This window comes from Bicyclus anynana, chromosome 3, assembly GCF_947172395.1.
Source record: "Bicyclus anynana chromosome 3, ilBicAnyn1.1, whole genome shotgun sequence".
Classification (NCBI taxonomy): domain Eukaryota; kingdom Metazoa; phylum Arthropoda; class Insecta; order Lepidoptera; family Nymphalidae; genus Bicyclus; species Bicyclus anynana.
In genome coordinates, this window is record NC_069085.1 from 13,017,524 (window position 1) to 13,040,303 (window position 22,780).

The 22,780-nt window shown below is 34.4% G+C and overlaps 3 protein-coding genes across 3 annotated transcripts; 1 reads left to right on the top strand and 2 right to left on the bottom strand.

The window, feature by feature from the left end:
• Positions 1–5,674: 5,674 nt before the first annotated feature.
• On the top strand, positions 5,675–7,524 carry LOC112058247 (dnaJ homolog subfamily A member 2). The gene is made up of 2 exons (XM_024098952.2): positions 5,675–5,842; positions 5,971–7,524. Exons 1-2 carry the CDS (start codon positions 5,774–5,776, stop codon positions 7,114–7,116), a joined length of 1,215 nt encoding a protein of 404 aa, XP_023954720.2. The 5' UTR covers positions 5,675–5,773; the 3' UTR covers positions 7,117–7,524.
• Positions 7,525–7,652: 128 nt separating this feature from the next.
• Positions 7,653–10,207, bottom strand: LOC112058248 (transcription termination factor, mitochondrial). Its single transcript, XM_024098953.2, has 6 exons — positions 9,699–10,207; positions 9,445–9,626; positions 9,270–9,366; positions 8,797–8,950; positions 8,239–8,389; positions 7,653–7,919 (listed from the first exon to the last, which is right to left on the bottom strand). Exons 1-6 carry the CDS (start codon positions 9,886–9,888, stop codon positions 7,701–7,703), a joined length of 993 nt encoding a protein of 330 aa, XP_023954721.2. The 5' UTR covers positions 9,889–10,207; the 3' UTR covers positions 7,653–7,700.
• Positions 10,208–16,569: 6,362 nt separating this feature from the next.
• On the bottom strand, positions 16,570–22,460 carry LOC112058249 (U2 small nuclear ribonucleoprotein auxiliary factor 35 kDa subunit-related protein 2). The gene is made up of 8 exons (XM_024098954.2): positions 22,287–22,460; positions 22,129–22,202; positions 21,437–21,651; positions 20,948–21,211; positions 20,358–20,534; positions 19,303–19,468; positions 17,187–17,292; positions 16,570–16,779 (listed from the first exon to the last, which is right to left on the bottom strand). The coding sequence occupies exons 1-8, from the start codon at positions 22,292–22,294 to the stop codon at positions 16,596–16,598; spliced, it is 1,194 nt and encodes a 397-aa protein (XP_023954722.2). The 5' UTR covers positions 22,295–22,460; the 3' UTR covers positions 16,570–16,595.
• Positions 22,461–22,780: the final 320 nt, after the last annotated feature.

Genomic DNA, 22,780 nt, shown 5'->3' on the forward strand with positions numbered 1-22,780 from the left:
CTGTATGTCTGTATGACAGTCTGTCTGTGGCACCATAGCTCCTAAACGGAAGAATCGATTTCAATTTAGTTTTTTTGTTAATTTAAAGGTGACTTACGGGCGAGTGTTCTTAGATATATTTGATGAAAATCAGTTGAGCCAATGATTTTAAACTTATTTCGTGGTTGTTCATTATGAACGATCCATGCAACTGGGTCGAAATATCGACAATAAAAATCTCGTCGTTTTATCGTGGTATGTACCCGTTTAAATAACATTCATATCAGTTGAGCCGTTTAAAAATTGTGGGGATTGAAAGTGGGGAAGAACAAATGTACTCGAATGGGGTCTCAAATTAAAGCGCACTGAAAGAGAATATTGATGACTTGATTGTGAGTGTAATTAATAATTTCTAAAAAATGGTTTTTTTTGTGAACGTGTTTCTATATCACGCGCTTCCAGGTCTCTGCCTGTGTTTTTAATTAAACAATGCATTTCTGCTGTACTGACGTTCCTTTAATATTATGTTTAGGCACACATACAAAGGCTTCAGTGCTTACATTCTACTTCTACAAAGCCAAGCTCCGATATCCGATCTAGTCTACCGAAAGTAAAGGTTCACCAACATTTTTACAAGAATGTAAGGTATTTGACCGCTTGCAAATCCTCGGAACTTTCTCGCTTTCATGTTTTGGTTTATGTAAACATTGAGATAACATGTTGCCAGTCTAAAAACTGTGTCAAAAGTATACATCCATGTAATACGATTAGGTAAGCATTTGTCTAAACATCAATAACAAAAGCGGCAACACTTCCTCAGTGCGTTGGAACACTCGGGGCGAACTTTCACAGTAGGTAGGTACGTACTACGTAGATACCTAAAGTCATAAATATTCACGGAGGAACATACGTTATGCCGTATGCGCCATACTACAAAGCAAATGCTTGTACTTGCACCAACATGGACGGTGACAGTAGAAATTCGTTATTGGGTGTGGCACCAGTTATGATGGTGTTACGTAATGTACGTATGTTACGGAGTTAATAATAATAAAAACGTAACCATGGTTTAAATCGCGTAAAGATTTTGGCATTGGCGTATCTAGGATTATTTCCTGGGGTGAGCCCACATATTACTGAACAGAGTCGACACTCAATATAAAAAGTTCGTTAACAATATTTGTGGACGCAGAACTCTGATATGACTCGGCTTATTTTATTATTGTTTCTTTGTAGCTATCTAGGGTAGGTATCCGAAAAGGTCTTAATATATTTTTCAAAATCTTTATTATAGGTTTTTCTTTCACCCGGCCCACCCATTAATCATTCATCACCTATTATAACGGCCCACTACATGGCCAAGCTTCATTCCTTAAAGGTGATGGGATATCGATATTACGCCCACCACGCAGTTCTAATGCGGATTATGGTAAGTATCCACTGATCAGAGGCGTGTCATAAGGTTAACTAAACAATATTTAAAAATAATCGATTCTTCTGGCGGAATAGCAAAACATCGATAGGTAATCAAATATATAAAGGTGTTAAATATTTTCGATGTGAGAGTTCCCTTGTCCCCCTCAAAAAACGACAGACAATTTTGTTGCTGAGTTTGGGTGCGACACAGGTACTCATATCCACTGTGTGCATAGTGGGAGTTTTCAATATCTTCATATCGCAATAACTCGCGATAACGTAAACGCGAATCTAATGGAATTGAAACAGTTGTGCAGTAGTGTCACTAGATGACGCTGTTTCAATTCCTTACAAATTCGTATTTACGCGATCGTCACAGTAACTGCCATTAGGCCCTCTGTTCGCAGTAAGGCCATCTATTTAATTACCCTCTGAACTAAGTTATAAATATATAACATACTTCGACCTTAATAACAAGACCTGCTTATCTGGCCGTTACCCCCCTGGCAAAGATCAAACATCAATGATCTAACGCGTTTATAAAAACTGTTGATATAGAATCGATGTTTCATTGTTGTAATCGTTTTCGTCGTGTAAAGAGCTCCCTAAAATGCCGGTTTGTGTAGTTGAATAGCATAAAAAACGGCCAAAAACTTGTAGTTTAGTAAAAGATGGAGTAACGTTACATTTGTAAGTATTTCTACCATAATTTTATCAAATTTGTAATAAAAACAATTTCTTAAAAGAACCGATTCTTTTGACGGTAAGACAAAAATTCGATCAAGTAATCGGACATTCTATGTATATATTCTGTGGATAGTTTGTGTTGGTTACTGTGTAAAAATTACGCGTGTGTATTGCGAGTCAAATATATAGTTGTGTGTAGTGTATGGACACAGAATATATGTAATGGTGTTAAATGTTTTCGATGTGTGAGTTTACCTCGTTCCCCTCAAAAAACGACAGACTTTTTTGTTGGTGAATTTGGGTGCGAAACAGGTTCTTATTCTAAATAGTCAAAGATAACATAAAGCTATAATGTATAACTTTAGTTTAGAGGGTAATTAAATAGATGATGCTAATGCGAACAGTATGACACAAAAAAGCGAAGTTGGCTTCTATCTATTTAGTCTATCTTTTTAGCCGTTTGTGATTTACTCTTTTAAAGCTTTTGAGTTAGGCATTAGCAACTGTACACTTCAAGTTTATCAATTAGAATATCGATTTTTATTTTCATCGAGTTGGATTGGGCTATTAGTATTCTGTGGTAATTAAAAAATTAACAATAATAATCTATGGGTGCCGCAATAAATAACGATATAGCTTCACAAGAATTGCTGGTGCCGAAAAAACCAAAAAGGAACTATAGTCCACAACTTTAGGCTTTTTACACAACCATATCACTTCTCAAAAAGGTTCTTTTAGGGCGACACTTTTCGTTTCGATTCACATACATTGTATTTTTAATAATAAGCTTTACGGCTCTGGGTTCTAACCCTTTTGAGCCCGGATTCACAAACAATAAATTAATTATCTCGGACCAATAATAGAAGGACCTACCTCGCAAGACGTTACCTCTCTGTCAAAGAATCAACGATCTATCTATATAGAGCGGGGCATTTAGAAGTGTTTGTAAAATCGACTGGGATAGTTGAGCGGCTAACGCGTGTAAAAAAACTAACAAACGCGTTAGATTGTTCGATTGTATCGATGTTTCATTGTTGTAATCGTTTTCGTCGTCTAAAAAACTCCCTAAATATTCCGGTTTGTGTAGTAAGTAGTTCAATGGCATAAAAAACGGCCAACAACTTCTAATTCAGTAAAAGATGACGTGACGTTCAATTTGAAAATATTTCTATTTTATTTTTGTTATTCTTTACATGTTAGCCCTTGATTTCAGTCTCACCTGATGGTAAGTGATGATGCAATCTAAGATGGACGGTATGATTTCTACACGACATCATACCGGAACGCTAAATCGCTTAGCGATACGTTTTGTAGGTAGGGTGGTAACCAGCCAGACCTGGCACAATTAAGAAATTCTCAATCGGCCCAGCCGGGGATCGAACCTAGGTCCTCCGTCTTGTAAATCCACCGCGCGTACCAGTGCGCCACGGAGGTCGTCAAAAACATAATTATAATTTATAATAAATTTGTAATAAAAACAATATCTAAAAGAAAAATCGATTCTATTCTTCTAACGAACGAACGAACAGAACATCAATCCATTAATTTAACGTTCTGTGTACAGATTATATTATTCTTGTTAAATATTTTATTATTTATTCTTGTTAAATATTTTCAATGACTGAGTTTACCTCGTCCCTTTCAAAAAACGACAGACAATTTTGTTGCTGCATTTGGGTGCGATGCATTTCCATTTCTAATTCCTCTATGTTAAATATATAGAGTTTGCACAAAAACAATACAAACGACATAAAAAGAACCCAAGCAGACATGAGTCACAAACCATTATGAAAAATAAAGATATTGAGTTTTATGGGTATTAAATGTGCATTTATAAAATTAAATAATAACTTTAATAATTTTTATAAATGTCGTATTTTCATATCAAAAGAAGATGTTTTCTTTTATTTTAATGTGAATTTTACCTTTCATTTATTGCAGAAATACCCTATACTATGATTAATTTTTTGATTTTGTGTTATTAAGTGAAAGAAGATTTGACATTTCACACACACACACTTCACAGCACAAAACACTACTTTATTTGTTGTCTGTGACTAATACTCCTACCTCACAGTATTCGTTAACTAAATCCAGACTGTTGGGCGTATTTTCTTCCTTTGTAATTTTTATTATTTCGTTTTGTTCTCGTTTCGTTGTTGTTGTTAATTATTGTTTATTTGTTGTTTGTTTTTCGCGCGTATCTTGTATGTATTATTTATTACCTCATATCTTCGAAACCGCTGAACGGATTTACGTAATTCAGATATCCTTAGATTTGTTTTAATAACCCAAGTGTTCTTAGATAGGTGAAATTAAAAAAAAACCAACAAGACGACTGTGAGATGCTATAGAATCGAGGTGATTTTTTTTTAAATATTGCAACAAGGGAATCAAATTCAAGGGCTTTTTGTGAGAATTTCAAAATGGTATATAATGGCCAAAAAAAAACTACAATTAGAAAAACGTTATTTATTAATTGTATATACATAATACGCGAGGCGGACGACTATAAGGTTTATGAAGTGTAGTTATAAAATACCTTAAATAGACTAAATTAAATATATTGATTATAAAACTCGACATGTGCGTGTCGGATTCGCCCACCGAGGGTTCCGTAGATTTTTTTGAATATTTACTTATCCTCGATTGGACGTAGGTATACACTATCGTACTTTGTAACAAACGTAACAAATAAATCCGAAATTCACCATCTATCTAACTAAAAATTATGAAATGAAATAATTAAATAAACGAATAACCCGACTGCATAAATGATACAAAAACTGATTAAACTAAAGTGGGGACCTATTAAAAAATGTAGACGTAAATCATTATATTCAATATAATAGGTCCCGACTGTTTTCTAATTTTTTTCTACACTTCTGGACTGAACTTGTTTTTTTTCTTTTCAGTTTTTGTATCATATAGGCAGTCGGGTTTTTTATTTGTTTAATTAATTTATTTATTAATTTTATTTAGTTTAGTACGAAAATGAGTGAAGCGGAGCCTGGTACTAGCCGGAGCAGTTATTCCGCATTGCTATCGTTTCCGTCACCAAAAAAGAAACGTACGAAGCTATCACCCTTATCGTCCTCCGAGAAAACCGTTTTGATTAATGTGTTTAAATATGTCGAGGATACCTTATGCTTGCTTATACATAATAAAAAACAAAACTATAAGGGTTCTTTATTGACTACGGAACCCTGAATATAAGTGAAACATTATCTGTTAGATAAATAACAGGATATAGGAATATAGAATAAAAAAAATATTGGTTATCAAAGGAAGTTTTATTTCATGACAATATTCGTAAATAATGCTGTAGTAAAATGTTGAGCACCCCTGAGTCAGCTGTTTTTGTTTATTTACATTGTTTAAAATACCTACCCGATCTGACTTATAATTTCTTTTCATAGTATTTTTATTCATAAGGCTTAAAATACTTTTAGTATGCTTCTAGTTGTATGTTGTGGCTTAATCATCCTAGTTTTTGGTCAGACTATTCAATAAACTATTGGTTTTTATCTTTATTTGACGTCTGTGGTTTTGATTGTCTACTTTGAAGAAAATATTTTATTCATCTACATCTATTGCATCATCTGTGACATATTAATTCGCTCTTTTTCGTTTTGCATCAGCCATCAGCTGCGACAAAAGTTGCTCCCTCATTTCCTTACACCATCGTAAAATGGCCGATAATAAATTATATGAAATATTAGGCGTTTCGCGAAACGCAAGTGATTCCGAAATCAAAAGGGTAAGTTGGCTAACAGAAAGCTTTATAATAATCTCTGGTTTTGAACACGAATTCAAACTCCTTTGTCAAGCATGGTTGTCTCGACTCATTAAATCAATGGAAGTTTTGATGTGTTAATTTAATTTCAGAGTTACCACAAGTTGGCAAAAGAATTCCACCCTGACAAAAACCCAGCAGCTGGTGACAGATTCAAAGAAATAAGCTATGCTTATGAAGTTTTATCAGATCCAAAAAAACGGCAAACCTATGATAAGTTTGGACTTAAAGGATTACAAGAAGGCGGCCAAGGAGCAGGATTTCCCTCTGATGACTTTCTCGGCCATTTCTTTGGTGATATTTTCGGCATGGGCGGCGGTGGTAGAGGCCGAGGGCGTGCGCGCGGCGAGGATACTATCCATCCCTTGAAAGTGACTTTAGAAGACATGTATGTCGGGAAAACGGCCAAACTACAGTTAAGTAAAAATGTGATCTGTGGCCCATGTAAAGGTGTCGGCGGTAAACCGGGTGCTGTCGTGTCGTGCAGGGACTGTCACGGTCAAGGTTTAAAAGTGTCGTACCAGCAAATAGGGCCCAACATGACGCGTCAGTTCCAAACCCGTTGCCCTACCTGCCAGGGTCTTGGTGAAACTATCAATGAAAAAGATAAATGCCCTAAATGCAAAGGGAAGAAAGTTTTAAACGAAACTAAGATATTAGAAGTGCATGTTGAAAAAGGTATGCGTGAAAATCAAAAAATATCCTTTAGAGGAGAAGGAGACCAGCAGCCTGACACTCAACCCGGTGATGTCATAATAGTGTTACAACAAAAACCACATGAATTATTTAAACGGACTGGTGATGATTTATTGATGGAACGAGAGATTACACTGACTGAGGCTCTGTGTGGATTTGAGTTTGTTGTGAAACATTTGGATGGGAGAGATTTACTCATCAGACATTCTCCTGGGGAAGTGATCAAGCCTGGAGACTTAAAGGGCATACAGGGTGAGGGCATGCCCCAACACAAAAACCCATTTGAAAAAGGTAATCTCTACATCAAATTTGAAGTAACTTTCCCTGAAAATCATTTCGCAAATGAAGAGGAGTTGAAGAAAATTGAAAGTATATTACCTCCTAGACCAGTGTTTGTCATGCCTACCGGTGAGGATGTGGAAGAAGTCAACATGATGGAGTACACTGCCAGTGAGAGAAGCCGGGGCAGGGAAGAAGCATATGCCAGTGATGATGATGAGCACATGCATGCTGGACCAGGCGTACAATGTGCCCACCAGTAGTGTAATAACGTATTAAATCCTCATTTTGGGATTTGTACTCAGACCTCACATTATATAATTTTATTATGAACTTTAGGTAGTTAATATTTACAAAAAATATGACACTTAATTTGCGGAATAGTGTAGAGTTGTTCCAATTAACTAATAATTATTATCTGGTTAGTGGCAATCAAATGTCAAGATCAGATATAGTCTTAGAATCACACCATTGCAATAAATTTGCCTTATCTATTGTGTATATTATTTTACAAAATATATATTGATTTTTTATTGTATAATGTTGAGGATTCAGTAATAATATTAGTAAAGGTTTTTCATTAATGTAATTCATTCCACTACCACAGGTGCATGTAACTGCATTGGTTTATGATTATATTTAAATTAAAAATAAATTTTGTTTTATTTGCAGCAAGATATTTTATTTACAAGTTCCGATAATAATAACCCTTGAAATTACACCAGCAGGTGCAGTTATGATCTATGGGTGCAGGAACAATTTAATATAAAATGCTACCTGAAATGACTAAAACACAACATATAATATAAACTTTATTAAATAATATTGTAAATAAGTATATTATTAACTATGATTTCCCTATATTCTCTATAGATTCACAATATTTTTGGAAACCTTTTCTACTTCTACACAATACATTCAAATTAATTTTACATAAACCCAAAGCTCTTAACTTTTCTAGTCTTTGTTTTACAGTATTTTGAGATGATGCAAGTATCCTTGCCTTATTTGTAATATCTTCTAGGCTAAAGCCCTGTTCCAACAAGAAGTCTAGGAAGTTTTTCACCTGTAACAAAATATAATCACTTAAAAGAAGTTTATTTGAAAGTAAAGGGCATAAGTATTCAATTATCATACATAGATAATAATATAAACCATACAGTGGACTATCTAATTGTCCATTCCCACAAGTTTGTTGAATATTTTTAACCACATATAGACAAAAAACAAATATTACATTATTTTATCTATCAAAAAAATAATTGAAACATTGAAACCAATAAGTTAGTTTGACTAACCAGATAATAAAGTATGTACCTAAATAGTTTGTAAGACTTTAAACCCTTTTATTACCTGATATACATATAAAATAGTTGAATAGGTACCTTGGCAGCTCGGGTGGTTTTCAAAGCTGGAACTTTGATGAACATATCCTCAATAATATCTGGAGAGAGGTTTAATCGATTTGCAAGATATTTTTTGGTATCCTTGTTTTCGCCAAGGATAGATTTAGTTTCTTGGCATATTTGAATTGACCTAAAATAGGTTTCAACATTAATCATTATTTTATATGCAGGAATTTGCAGATATATTTGTACTAACAAGTAATTTACAGCAGTTGTAGAGTTTAATCTTTTTATTGCCAGAATCTAGGGCTTAGGCACACCACAGAGGAGGTTGACATGCATAGTATTAATTTATTAATTACTAGCGGACCCAGTCAAGCTTTGCTTTGACGTGTGTGTTCTTTCCTATCCCTAAGGGTAGAGTAGTGTAGGGCACTACTCGATCTCTGCCCTACTTAATTTCTTGGAAAAAAAAGAGCCATTATATGGCTATGAAACATTCATGATTACTATCCATTGGAATACCTATGAATAATCAAATATATATAAGTATATATCAGGTATTTATTGTTTGAAGTAACCCAAGGAAAGGATTACCTGCTCAGTGTATCTTCAGAACATCTAACCATCCAAGGACAAAGATTATCAACTCCTGATCTTCTAACTCTCTGCAGCCTTTCTTGTATAGTTTTGTGATGATATTTAAGCACCCACAAATCTCTCAGTATACGGTCACCAGACACACCCATATCTAAAATATTATAAAACTAAACCAAAGGCAAGAAATAAAGAATGATCCAGAATGAGTTTACAAGGAGCTTGGTGACACAGGTGAAACCCATAAAATAAAAAAATATTTAAAAACACAAGGCAACTTATTTTTATAATAATATTGAAAATTACTGATACAACTCTTTGTGTTGTACTGACTCCAGAATGTATAAGTTTTTAAATTTTGTAACAGCCACAACACTTTCGTGTTACATGGGTCTATCTGCCTATTGGTCTTTAATCTGTGACAAAAGGTGTCAAACTGCAAATTATTTTGTTTGTACAAAAGTAGTCCTTACCTAGTAGAGCATTCAAAGAACTTTCAAGCCAGTCAAACGTTAAGTTGTAAACGAAGGTTCGTTTAGCAATATGTTGGCTAAGGACATTGGGAGGACACTGAAAAATACAATTAATATTCTTTAGTTAATTCAGGCACTTATATGTAATTGACTTAAACAATGTTGTAATCCTTACTTTGATTTTTTCTGCAATGTAATACAATCTGTTTTTACAGTAACCACATTCTTCATCTTTCTTAGTTATCTTGTAAATTTGCAATAAAGTCTTGATGGGTAATACATAAAATGGTAGAGCATCATCATCAGATTGAAAATTAAGATCTTTAATTATTCTAATTTTGGAAGCATCATCATTTACTGTAAAAAATCATACAGAGCATACTTAAGTGTTTGAGAACTTATTTGCTAATTCTTTATAAACAATTATACCTTTTTCTTTTTTAATGTTGGATGCAAATTTTGATATTGGCCTAACCGGAAAAACCAAAAAATGGCTACATAGTTCAGAATTGGAGTTTCCGGCCTCTCTTACTATTTTACATGCACCAAAATATATTCTTGAGTAAGCAAACTGTGAAGTCTTAGATAACAGCACTGATATTATGTTCCTGATAGCCATATTTACATGTAAATTGATACGACTAGGATTAACGATATTTATCAGTGGAGTAAGGACTATACTGAATTATTTCTTAGTGCACTTAATTTAGAATTGTTCCAACTTCCATCAATCATGTTGTTAGTTAGTTTAGTAGCTGAGCAATGTACAGCGTACGCGTAGCGTAGTATTTTATGGAATTACTAACGTATAATTAATTAATTATAGTGATTATTTATTTCCTTTGGAATTAGGTTATAATTTGGAGATCATAAGTAATTAAAATTGATTACACATAGAAAAATAATATTTTGATTTTGACTTGACATTGACATATGACATTAAAAACGGATCAAAGATTATAATAAACAGTAAACTCCCAGGAAAGGAAGTGAATCTACATCTTTGGTCTACATACACGAAAACGACATTATTTCCGCATACGAAATATGTTTGAATTATAAAAATTTTAGTAAAAAAAATTCAACCGACTTCCAACTCAAAAAATAACTTTAACTAAAAAGCAAAAAATAACATCCTACCTATGTGCTACCTTCTGATCAGTTTGAAGGCGGTGCCAGCCAGTGATGTTTTAATTAAATACGTTTAAACTACAAAAAATCTGTGGTTATTCCAGAAACAGCTTTAATTAAAACACAACACTGGCTTGGCACCGCCTTCAAACTGATCAGAAGGTAGCACATAGGTAGGATGTTATTTTTTGCTTTTTAGTTAAAGTTATTTTTTGAGTTGGAAGTAGGTTGAATTTTTTTTACTAAAATTTTCATTTTTTTATTTTTAGTGTTAGCATACCCACTGCGTGTATACAGTCACAACCTATCTAAGTGGAAAGTTCTTATCAATACAAAATTATCAAGTCCAAACACAAGGTAGCTACTGTGAGCCGTCGAGGAGTTCTCTTTACTGTGCTTCGTCTTTATCACCAGACCCTTAATACAGTCGCTATCCATCTAGGTGGAAAGTTCTCATCAATACAAATTTATCAAGTCCAAACACAAGGTAGCTACTGTGAACCGTCGAGGAGTTCTCGTCACTGTCCCTCGTCTTCATCACCAGACCCTTAATACAGTCACAACCCATATAGGTGGAACGTACTCATCAATACAAATTAATCAAGCCCAAACAAAAGGTGACTACTGTAAATCCTTGACGAGTTCCATCGTCTGTGTTTCGGCTCCATCATCAGACCAACTCCAAACCTTCATAAAGTTGTAGTGGTTTAAAATACCTTATGGAAACATTAACAAACGTACTAGCCGTCTCTACAACTTTCGAAAGTTCCCCTCAATTTCTCCAGGATGCCATCATCAGATCCTGACATGAAAAAAATGGGACCACCCTGGAAGTAAACCCTACAAAACAAAAAAAGAATTTTCAAAATCGGTCCATAATTGACGGAATTATCGCTGGACATACATAAAAAAAAAAAAACATTCATACAGCCGAACGTAGAACCTCCTCCTTTTTGGAAGTCGGTTAAAAATCAGCGTCAATTTTAAAATGGCGATTTTTGATTAAATTGTTTTTTCTTAGAGGTTTACCTTACTTACTTTTAAAATAGTTGAAAAAACAAAAAAAAAAATATTCTGTATTTTTACCTTGCATCGAACTCAGAAATATTTTATCGTACCTACCATAGTTATATTACAGCATAGTTGAAATTAATGTACGCATAAGCCTGAGATCGGATTACTTTAGTATTTTATAGAGTACTAGCGGACGCCCGCGACTTCGTCCGCGTAAAAAGAATGTCGTCTAGTGATAATAGTTTCCACAGTACATCTTTCCTTCCACTCGATGAAACCCTTGATTCTCACTTCTCGGATTGCCAGAAAAACTTTAATGTTATCCACATTAATGCACAAAGTATCCCGGCTCATTATTCTGATATGCTTGCGTCTTTTGATTCCCGTAATATTCATGCCATTCTTGTTTCAGAATCGTGGCTTAAATCTTGTTTACCATCAACGTCCTACTCGTTGCCGGGTTTTAGGCTTATACGCAATGACCGCGTGGGTAAGGGTGGTGGTGGAGTGGCGATCTACTTGCGGTCTTATATTTCTTTCTCTATCGTTGATTCGTCTCCACAACCTCCTTCACCTGATGCGGCTGAGCACCTGCTGCTAGAAGTTGTCCTATCGCAAACAAAAATTCTTCTTGGCGTGTTCTATTGTCCACCATCTGTTTCTAATTACTTTTACTCATTTGAAACTTTACTGGAACAAGTAGTCCCCTTGTATAGTCACAGCATAATTCTGGGGGATTTAAATACATGCCTAATTAAAGATGACTATCGCAGTAAGAAGTTAATGACTGCAGTTGAATCATGTAGTTTATCTGTCCTGCCACTTACTGCTACACATTATTCTCCTGGTTGTACTCCATCTCTTCTTGACCTTATTATTGTGTCTTCTCCTGATTTCGTCTTCAAGCATGGTCAATGTCCAGCTGAAGCATTTTCGTATCATGATTTGATTTATCTTTCCTATAAATTACGTCCTCCTAAGGCAAAATCGAGAATACTTCTGCAGCGTAACTTTGCTGGAATTGATAAAAATCGCCTTTGTGATGATGCTACGAATTTGGATTGGTCTGTTATTGCAGATGCAGATTCAGTTGATTGCAAGGTAGACTTATTTAATACCCTAATAACTCAGCTCTATGACGTGCATGCTCCGGTAAGGCCGATTAAAATGAAACACCTACCTGCTCCTTGGCTTTCTGATGATATAAAAATTTATATGAACAAAAAGAATTCTGCAAAATATAAATATAAAACAACTGACTCTGAAGCGAATCGTCTTAAATATCATAAGGCTCGGAATCGCTGTAATACATTATGTAGAGATGCACAACGACGCCACATTTTTAAATCAGTAGAAAATGGCAATTCTGCCAAAACTTGGAAATTTCTAGAATCTCTTGGAGTTGGTAAATCTTCCCCTAATAATCCTATCAATATTGATATCGAACATCTGAATAAACATTTTGCTACTTCCGATACGATTGATAGTATTGATAAAGAACGTACACTTAACATTCTTTCTTCTGCTTCAACTCCTAATCATTTACCCTTTTTCTTTGAGTCTTTCACTGAATGTGATGTTAAGAAGAGCATTTTATCGATCGTCTCAAATGCTGTCGGTTCTGATGACGTGAGCCGTAATATGATCATTCCCATCATTGATATTGTTATCCCAGTTCTTACCCATATCCTAAATTATTCCATCCACTCCAGTAAATTTCCTGAGGCATGGAAGAGTGCTCAAATTATTCCATTACCTAAAAAAATTACCCCTAATTCCTTCTCAGACTTTCGACCTATTTCAATTTTGCCTTTTCTGTCAAAAGTCCTTGAAAAATTGGTTTTCCGACAGTTGAGTCTTTTTCTTAGCAAGCATTCCATTCTAAGTCCCTTTCAATCCGGTTTTCGCCCTGGTCATAGTACGGTCACAGCTTTAGCAAAAGTTACTGATGATATCCGCTGGGCGATGGATAATAGACAACTCACAGTCTTAGTTCTGCTAGATTTTAGTAATGCTTTTAACACTGTTGACTATGACATTTTGTTGGGTTTATTATGCTCTCTTAACATATCTCCATCGGTGGTTGACTGGTTTCGGAGTTACCTCAATGGCCGTAAACAGCGTATTCGCGTTCACGATTCTTTCTCATCTTGGTGTGATGTTTCGGCCGGGGTACCTCAGGGTGGCGTGTTATCTCCTTTACTCTTTTCCATATTCATTAATTCTATCACTCAATGTTTCACTTCTCTCTACCATATGTATGCAGATGATGTGCAAATATATCGCTCGTCAACTCTTGAGAACCTTGGCTATGCTGTGTCTGCTATTAATAAAGATCTAAATGCAATTTCAGTATGGAGCAAACAGTATGGGCTTAAGGTTAACCCTATTAAATCAAAAACAATTATTATTGGCAGTCCTAGTCTAATCTCAAGAGTTGTTTGGGGCGACGTACCACCTATTATTTACAACGGTGTCATGATACCGTATTGTGATTCGGTTAAAAACCTTGGAGTTGTTATGGACAAGGAATTATCGTGGTGCATGCATATCAAGGAGTTGAGTAGGAGGACGTTTGCGACGTTGAGTTCGTTACGACGCCTACGTTCTCTTCTTCCAATTCCTACCAAAGTTATGTTAGCAAATTCTCTCCTACTCTCTGTTCTCGATTATGCGGACGCAAGCTATCCCAGTTTGACTGAGGACTATCTTAATAAACTTGAGCGACTTCAAAATGTTGCAATTCGGTTTATATTTAGCCTTCGCAAATATGACCATATATCTGAATTTCGTCAGAAACTCAAGTGGCTTCCTATTCGCCGTCGCCGGGATCTGCATGTACTTTCTCTTCTGTACTGTGTGCTCTTTAATCCAAAATATCCTCCTTATCTTAAGGAGAAATTCACATTTCTGGGAGTGCAATCAGAGCTAAGAACATGTCGTGCTCTTACTCTGTGTATGCCTTTCCATAGGAGTAAATTTTATAAGTGTTCATTTGTTGTTCGTGCTATTAAGCTATGGAATGCACTCCCAGTCGACATTCGGAAATCCAAATCCTTTGATATGTTTAAAAAATCCGTTAAGACATATTATCTTAGTCACTAGTTACATATTTTATTTTATTAGAATATTTATCATACGACATAATGATATATTTATATATTAGTTTATTTTATGATATTTATAATTATTATATAATTTGTGTATTATGGTTTATGTATTAGTGTGTAGTTATTTGTATGTATGTATATGTACAATATTATTACGTACACACCACCTACAGTTGTCCTAATAAGTTCCTAAGCCTAAGGTTGCCTGGAAGAGATCGCTACTAAGCGATAAGGCCGCCTTTTGTATTCTACTTTTTCTTGTGTTTCTGTTTTGCTTGTTTTCTTTTATTTTTGTGGTGTACAAATAAAGTGTATTAAATAAATAAATAAATAAAAATTGATGTAAACTTCTCTACCTCTACCTTACCCTGCTCGTAAACCTACCCAACCCTACCCTACCCTACCCCTACTTTACTCCTACCCTACCGCTAATGCTTACCCTTCCTTCCCCCCACCTTACCCTACGCTAACCCTACCCGTATCCTATCCATACCCTATCCTACCCTACAACTAATCTACCCCTACCCTACCCCTACCTTACTCCGACCGTACCGCTAACCCTTCCCTACCCCTACCTTATCCCTACCCTACCCGTACCCTACCCCTATCCTACTCCTCCCCTACCCTATACGTTCCATATCCTTCCCCTACCTCTACCTTGCCCCTACCCTACACTACACTTTCCCTAAATTACCCCTACCCTACCTCTATCCTACCCCTTCCCTACCTCTATCCTATCCCTACCCTCAGGAAAATTGGTCCAGCCTTTTGTGCGTGGTGCAATGACCAAAAGACTATAATTTCCCAAGCGACTTCTATGCTAATACTATAAAGAGGTAAAGTTTGTGTGGTTGTCGGGGGTAATCTCTGGATCTACTGGACCGATTTGGAAAATTCTCTTACCAATAGAAAGCTACATTATTTGCGAGTGTCATAGGCTATGTTTGGTCCTCATATTCATACGGGGACGGGAACCACGTAATTGAAACCGCGGGGCGTCATATAGCGGCATTTCTGCGACTTTCAGAAATTTTGTATTATCTCCGAAACTATATAACTAATTAACATACTGTAAAGGGCAAATCTTATCTCTATAATATCCTTGTGATTATTAAATCATTTATTTTGATAAGGATTTTAAGTTTAGTTCTGTAAATAATGACGTAAACCTTAGTTTAAAATTTAAATAATTTATTAAAGTACTAAAGGTACTATATCTGCTAAAATATAAAAGATAGATATATGGTGTCGCGGACTTTTTTGTAGAACTTTTAAAGGTTCAAAAAGCCTCCATACATTTATTTCAGTTATGCGCAATGGTTGAGGCAGCGCATGCGAATAAGTAAGTATTTCGGTCTGACCTGTAAGAGAAAACCCGCGATATCTCAGTAGTTATATATGATAGAAATATAAAATATAGCCTATAGCACTCCCCGATAACGTAGCATTCTACTGGTGAAAGAATTTTTAAAATCGGTCCAGTAGTTCCGAAGATTACCCCATTTCAAAAAATTGTTACAAACTTACAAACTTACAAACTTTACCTCTTTATAATATTAGTATAGACAAACAATTTTTTGCGGTAAATCAAAAAAAAAAATTCGTACTCGACTTAAATACTAAAGTAGTCCGAACTAGGCACTATGCTTGTTCCGACTACTTTAGCAGTTTAGTCGAGTCGAGTCCGAACACCAAAAATTTAGTCGAGTAGGTGAGATTGGTGGTAGTGGCGGGCGATTTCAGTCTCTACCTTCATTAGCTAGACTTTATCTCATAGAATTGTAACTCCAGTCTTCAGAAAAAAGAAATTCATCAAAATCAATTCAGTAGTTTAGCCGTGAAAAGGTAACTAAATGATCTGAATGAATGAGTGTCGCATTTAATAAACATGTAAATATCCTAATTATCAGCATATTTTAACACCTAACTACAGGGCCAGGCCTCCCTACTTATATATGCATATGAATATGCAGCTTAGACCCACCACGCAGCTCCAATGCGGTTTGGCGGGATTAGGGTGTTAATTTTTTATGTCAATACACATATTCGTATTAAGCATAATTTTATTTCATTAAAATCTTTCGCGACGAGATCTTGAATGGTGCGAATGTTCATGTCTTCTTCTGTCCCTATGCCTATAGTATCGTTCTTTGTCTCTGTCTGTGCGTTTGGGTGATGAGCGTTTTGGGGAAACATTTTTTGGAGTCCTTTCTGGTGATTCTGACCAACGCCAGGATCGCGGTGTTCGTTCTTTTCTAAAACATAAAACATCCATTTAATTGACAAAAACTGTCTATACGATCTTTATTTTATATGGTAATACAGCACGCTACCTTGGAAAAATATCCTTTAAGAGTTGCCAGTTTTTTATTTCAGAAGAAAAAGCCTATTGATTGACTGACACATGCAATATTAACTTTTTTCGGTACCTCTAACAGAACAGTTTTAGACGTCAAATACTAACTTCTCTATAGTTGATATTGGCGGAGTGATTTTTTTTTTAATTCACTCATTTCCCAGAAATATAGATAAAAAGAATTCCCTACAGATACTTTCTGTCACCAGAGAATGTGTTGCACGTTCAAGATTTAATTTACAATGCAATACAACAGATTTAATTTATAATTCCAATTCAGGTGTTTATTAATTTATGGTTTGTTACCTTTCAGTTTGACGAGTCTCATCATAGGACAGCTTCATGGGATTTCTGAACACATGTAGGAAGTTACATGTGCGACCTTTAGGACAGCGCCGACGAGACTGCAGTCCTATAAGCAGATATTTGATTTTCACACCAAAACCAAGTTAACCATTGATTATTATGTCTTGCATGTCTCTAAGCAGTAGGTTTTTTTGAACTGAGCCAAGTCAGAAAATATAAAATGTAATCTGGATCATCGACATTGTAAACTAAGGCATTCCCAACTGTGCTGAGTGACAGAGGCCTTTAAACAAAACATTGAGGAATTTATTGAAAATCAAATTGCATAACTTTGCTTGTATTTTCATACTAATTTGATAGTCATCTTGGACACAGATTATAGTCTAGGTACTTTTATACACCATAGTCTAGATTTCAAATAGTCGGATGTGATCCAACCAGTGGAGGGTCATCCAAAACAGCACTTTTGAAACTTGTAAACTAATTATTGTCAAAATATAAGGCAGCATCCATGATTCAAGTGATGTGTTATAGCCAGTTTATACTGTATTTGGCAAATAGCAGGTATAAATAAAAATTTTAATAAAAAAAATTCAACCGACTTCCAACTCAAAAATAACCTAAACTAAAAAGCAAAAAATAACATCTTACCTATCTGCTACCTTCTGATCAGTTTGGAGGCGGTGCCAAGCCAATGATGTTTCAATTCAAGCCGTTTAAATTACGTAATTTCTGTAGTTCTTTCAGAAACGGCTTTAATTGAAACACTGGATTGGCACCGCCTTCAAACTGATCAGAAGGTAGCACATAGGTAAGATGTTATTTTTTGTTTTTAGTTTAGGTTATTTTTGAGTTGGAAGTCGGTTGAATTTTTTTTATTAAAATTTTTATTTTTTCATTTTTAGTGTTAGCATACCTACGGAGTGTGAACAAAAATTTATAAGCAATTAGCTGAAACGTTATTTTTTATGATAAGTACCTAAATCCTACAACCCCCAATTTTGAGAATACTACCTTAACTCATTTACAAAATTTCACTCCCCTTTTATATCCACTCGTATATATACTTTTATATCCTTCGCCTTCATCACTAGACCCTTAATACAGTGACAACCCATCTAGGTGGAAAGTTCTCATCAATACTAATTTATCAAGTCCAAACACAAGGTAGCTACTGTGAACCGTCGAGGAGTTCTCTTCACTCTCCTTCGTCTTCATCACCAGACCCCTAATACAGTCACAAACCATTTAGGTGGAATGTTCTCATCAATACAAATTTATCAAGTCCAAACACAAGGTAGCTACTGTAAACTGTCGAGGAGTTCCCTTCACTGTCCTTCGTCTTCATCACTAGACCCCTAATACAATCACAAACCATCTAGGTGGAATGTTCTCATCAATACAAATTTATCAAGTCCAAACACAAGGTAGATACTGTGAACCGCCGAGGAGTTCTCTTCACTGGCCTTCGTCTTCATCACCAGACCCTTAATACAGTCACAACCCATCTAGGTGGAAAGATCTCATCAATACAAATTTATCAAGTCCAAACACAAGGTAGCTACTGTGAACCGTCGAGGAGTACTCTTCACTCGCCTTCGGCTCCATCATCAGACCTTCATAAAATTGTAGTGGTTCAAAATACCTTATGGAAACACTAACAAACGCACTTGCCGTCTCTACAATTTTCGAAAGTTCCCCTCGATTTCTCCAGGATGCCATCATCAGATCCTGACATGAAAAAAATGGGACCACCATGGAATTAAACCCTTTAAAACAAAAAAAGAATTTTTAAAATCGGCCTATAAATGACGGAATTATCGCTGGACATACATAAAAAAAAAAAAAAAAACCTACATACAGCCGAACGTAGAACCTCCTCCTTTTTGGAAGTTGGTTAAAAAACAAACAAAACTTTGTGACAAAGCCCTTCCTGTGCCTTAACATCCAACATAATTTTTTGTCATTGAATTTGAATATACTTGGGAGTGTCAATTTAATCTCCAATTAAATTATTTCCCAATTTAGAAGTAAACATAATCTAGATGGACATACCAAACTTGATATTATTGCATTGATGTAAGTAGTTCAGTTTGAATAATTATAAGTAACATACCACAAATAGCATTGTTCCATGACATAATCTGACAGAATTGCAGTGAAAGCTGCTTGCCACCATACCACCTTGTGTGGAGAGCACGATAAGCTGCCACAGCACTGTGAATATCTGCATACTCTATATATGTGTTCCCACGCAGATGCTTCTCAAAGTTATTGCATACCTATAATATATATGACAATATAATCAATACATTCATTCATTTTAGTCTTCCTCTTGTAATAAATAAATATATGTATATGGACAATACATATATCACTATCTAGCCCAAAATATTATGGGTACTAATAGGGATAGCTGATTTCATCATATACATATATATATTATGTATGTAATAGGACTACAAAATTTTGTACCTTATAGTGGATTAACAGGGACAGTATTCAATACCATTCAGAATGTATATAGATTGTAATTGTAATACAAACCTCAGAATAATAGATCCATTTATATACTCTTCATATAAATTGTTGATGTACATAAAGTAGATTATGTTAATGTACTACTTATTATGTACTCTGCATATTTTAATTGTATGAATTTTGAGTTAAGACAATAGAAAATGTTTAATATCAACAGCAACAGCTTTATATATATCTATTCAATCTATCTAATCCAAACTTAATATTTTACATATTAAGTTTGGATTAGATAGATAAAAATGCTGTATTGCATTTTTTTCAGATATCCATAGTTTTATTACCTGTTATGCCTAAAACCTAATGTGTGCAATGTATATCCATTAGACTAATGGCTCACTCAGATACGTGCACAAGGTTTTTGACTAAGGTAGGCACTGTAACATACAAAGCACTTGGAAAATTTCTTCTGCATTCCAGTTCCATAATGTGTACTCAGGATAAGCACTAGGCAGTGCATCTTTGCATCTATGGAGTGCACTGGGAATCACTCTAATGCTGATGCAGTCTTTTTAGTTGTTGGCTCAACAACACTTAATGTTGAAACTTTGTGATTTATATAAAATTCATTTTATTGTAAAGGATACATTACAGAAATGTTGACACTGTGAATTGTTCCTACCATTAACTCACCTTTAATTGAACAACTTTACCAAACTTTTGAAATTCTGGTAGTATGTCATAGAAGAAATTTTTGAAGTCTTTATAAGTATCACTATCTTCATATTCCAACATTATATCAGTATCATATTCATTAGAGTTGGCATTCTCTAATCCAAAATGACCAAACATATTTTCTGCAAGTAAAACCTGGAAAAAATTGTTCAGTTAATAAATTGCTAAAAACTCTTACTTTTATTGAAAGATTAACTATCTTTTTCTTAAAACGGATTAACCAAGTTCAGAGTAGAAAGGGCAGAATAATGCTTAGAACATCATATATTAATCTCACTTATTTAAATGAGCCTAAACTAAGGTTTTGGATTAATATCGGGCTATCCATCTGCTGACATTTCATTTGGAGAAACTACATCTATAGAAATGAGTACTGTATGTTTGTGTTTTTATCAAATTTTACTTTGGTCTAAATCAATTTACTATTTAAACCTTTATCATGGTCATCTTTATCATGGTCATTATAAAATTACATTTACTAATATTATTTAAAAACAGTAACATTTAAAAACAGTGTTCACTTTGCCATTTAAATATGGTCAACTTACTTTACTTATGCCTGGGTATTTATGATTTCTAGAGCATTCATCACCAAAGCGGCAACAACCAGTCTTCACAAAAAATGGACATACATCACATTCAGGTTTTGTTTCATACAAAACAGCCAATTCTTCAGGTAACTTTGATGAATCTCCATTTATGAACTTTTCTAGATTGTTCATAAATGTTTCCTGTCGTTGTCTGTTTTCTTCTTCTATCTTCTTTAATCTCTCCTTCTCTTTTTCAAGTTTTTCTTTCTCCATTTCCCATTCCTTTAATTTGAAAATGAGCTATTGATCATTGTATAATATGACAAACGTAATTCTGCCATATAAATATAAAAAAAATAAAGTAGGAGAGTGAAAAATACTTGCAAGTTGCAACATATTCTCATATCTGCCATTATAAAAAAAAAACATTTAATTTTAAAATTGAAATGTTTTATTTTTGCAAATCTGCCTGTAGAGTTTCACTACTGTAAAAATTGTATAACTTACAAGTTTCAGTTTAGCTTGCTGTTCAATATGTTTTTGTCGTAACATCTCTCTTTTCATTACAATTTTCTTCCATTGTTCCATCGCTATTACTTCTGCTTGCAACCATTTTTCATTTTCAATATTGTTTTGTTTTTCAATTTCCTCAATTTCATACAACTCTAAAAGTTCTTGTTCTTTGAGCAGTTCTTGGTCATCAGAATTAAAAAGTTTGAAATCTGAAATGTATATGGCAGCAATATTTATTAACATTTGCTGTAGCAGCCTGGATATAAAAAGATGTTGTTTAGGACACATGAATAGTAAAAATAAAGTTTTACTGTCCATCAGCGTGTTAAGTAAGCTAACCCTTTTTAATATCAAAATCAAAAATCATTTATTTCAAATAGGCTCCGTTTACAAGGACTTTTGACACGTCAGTTGACTATTTGTAAAGATACTACCACCGGTTCGGAAGGCAGGTTCTGCTGAGAAGAAACCGGCAAGAAACTCAACAGTTGCTCTTTTTTAAAAAATCATACAATAATATAATTTACAATATTGATGATAACATTACAATTTCTTATAGTTTTACTTTTTGTGTGAAGGTGGAAGCTGATCCAATGGCCTCTAAGCGCTTTTAATAAATCGACTATAACCATCTCAGACGAATAGATAATTACTCTATGATAACCATTGTTACTGTAAGTACTCGCCTCTTTCTTTTGCCTTTTGAGTTCTAACTTTCCTTCTTCTTTCTCTTTTTACGATTTTTCGCCATTCTTTATGCCTAAATAAAACAAAAATTATTTATTACACTCTAACCTAAAAGATAATGTAAAATGTCTAGAAAATACTTGAAATCAATCATTACTTTCCCATTGCACACCAAATATTAATTTTTACATTTTCCGAAACCACTATATAATTACAATTTATGAAATGATAACAAATTCGATACAAATCACAAAAAAAAACAAACAAACAAAAAAGAAATTACAATTAACATTTTTTTTTACAATCAAATGTCAATTACTCTACTCTTTGGATACTACTGTCAATGTCAAGTCAAAACCAGTCACCAGTAACCACAGAGTACATTTTATTAGACCACAGATTAGTAGACTAACACTAAATCATAAATACACAAAATACATGGCTAAAGACAAAAGCAAGACCTCAAACCTTACTCTACTCTTTGCCTCAAACTCAAGCTATTTGAGCATGTAGTCTGTAGACAGAGACCACAGATATATTATACCTTAGATAAAGAAATACGAGGAATAAAATTGTAAATATTGTATTTTTTAAACTTTCTTCAGTAAACTTTTAATCCTATTTCCAGTGTTTATTAACGATATGTTTTAG

What these genes read in the sequence shown, in the direction of transcription:
- LOC112058249 (XM_024098954.2), bottom strand. An exon ending in AATACCCAGGCATAAGTAAA is followed by an intron (nt 20,535 to 20,947) that starts GTAAGTTGACCA and finishes AATTTTTTCCAG; the next exon opens with GTTTTACTTGCAGAAAATAT. An exon ending in GAGACTCGTCAAACTGAAAG is followed by an intron (nt 16,780 to 17,186) that starts GTAACAAACCAT and finishes TTTATGTTTTAG; the next exon opens with AAAAGAACGAACACCGCGAT.
- LOC112058248 (XM_024098953.2), bottom strand. Translation starts at nt 9,888, where the DNA reads ATGGCTATCAGGAACATAATATCAGTGCTGTTATCTAAGACTTCACAG. An exon ending in TTCTTTGAATGCTCTACTAG is followed by an intron (nt 8,951 to 9,269) that starts GTAAGGACTACT and finishes ATAATATTTTAG; the next exon opens with ATATGGGTGTGTCTGGTGAC. An exon ending in TCTGAAGATACACTGAGCAG is followed by an intron (nt 8,390 to 8,796) that starts GTAATCCTTTCC and finishes AACCTATTTTAG; the next exon opens with GTCAATTCAAATATGCCAAG.
- LOC112058247 (XM_024098952.2), top strand. Translation starts at nt 5,774, where the DNA reads ATGGCCGATAATAAATTATATGAAATATTAGGCGTTTCGCGAAACGCA. An exon ending in GTGATTCCGAAATCAAAAGG is followed by an intron (nt 5,843 to 5,970) that starts GTAAGTTGGCTA and finishes ATTTAATTTCAG; the next exon opens with AGTTACCACAAGTTGGCAAA.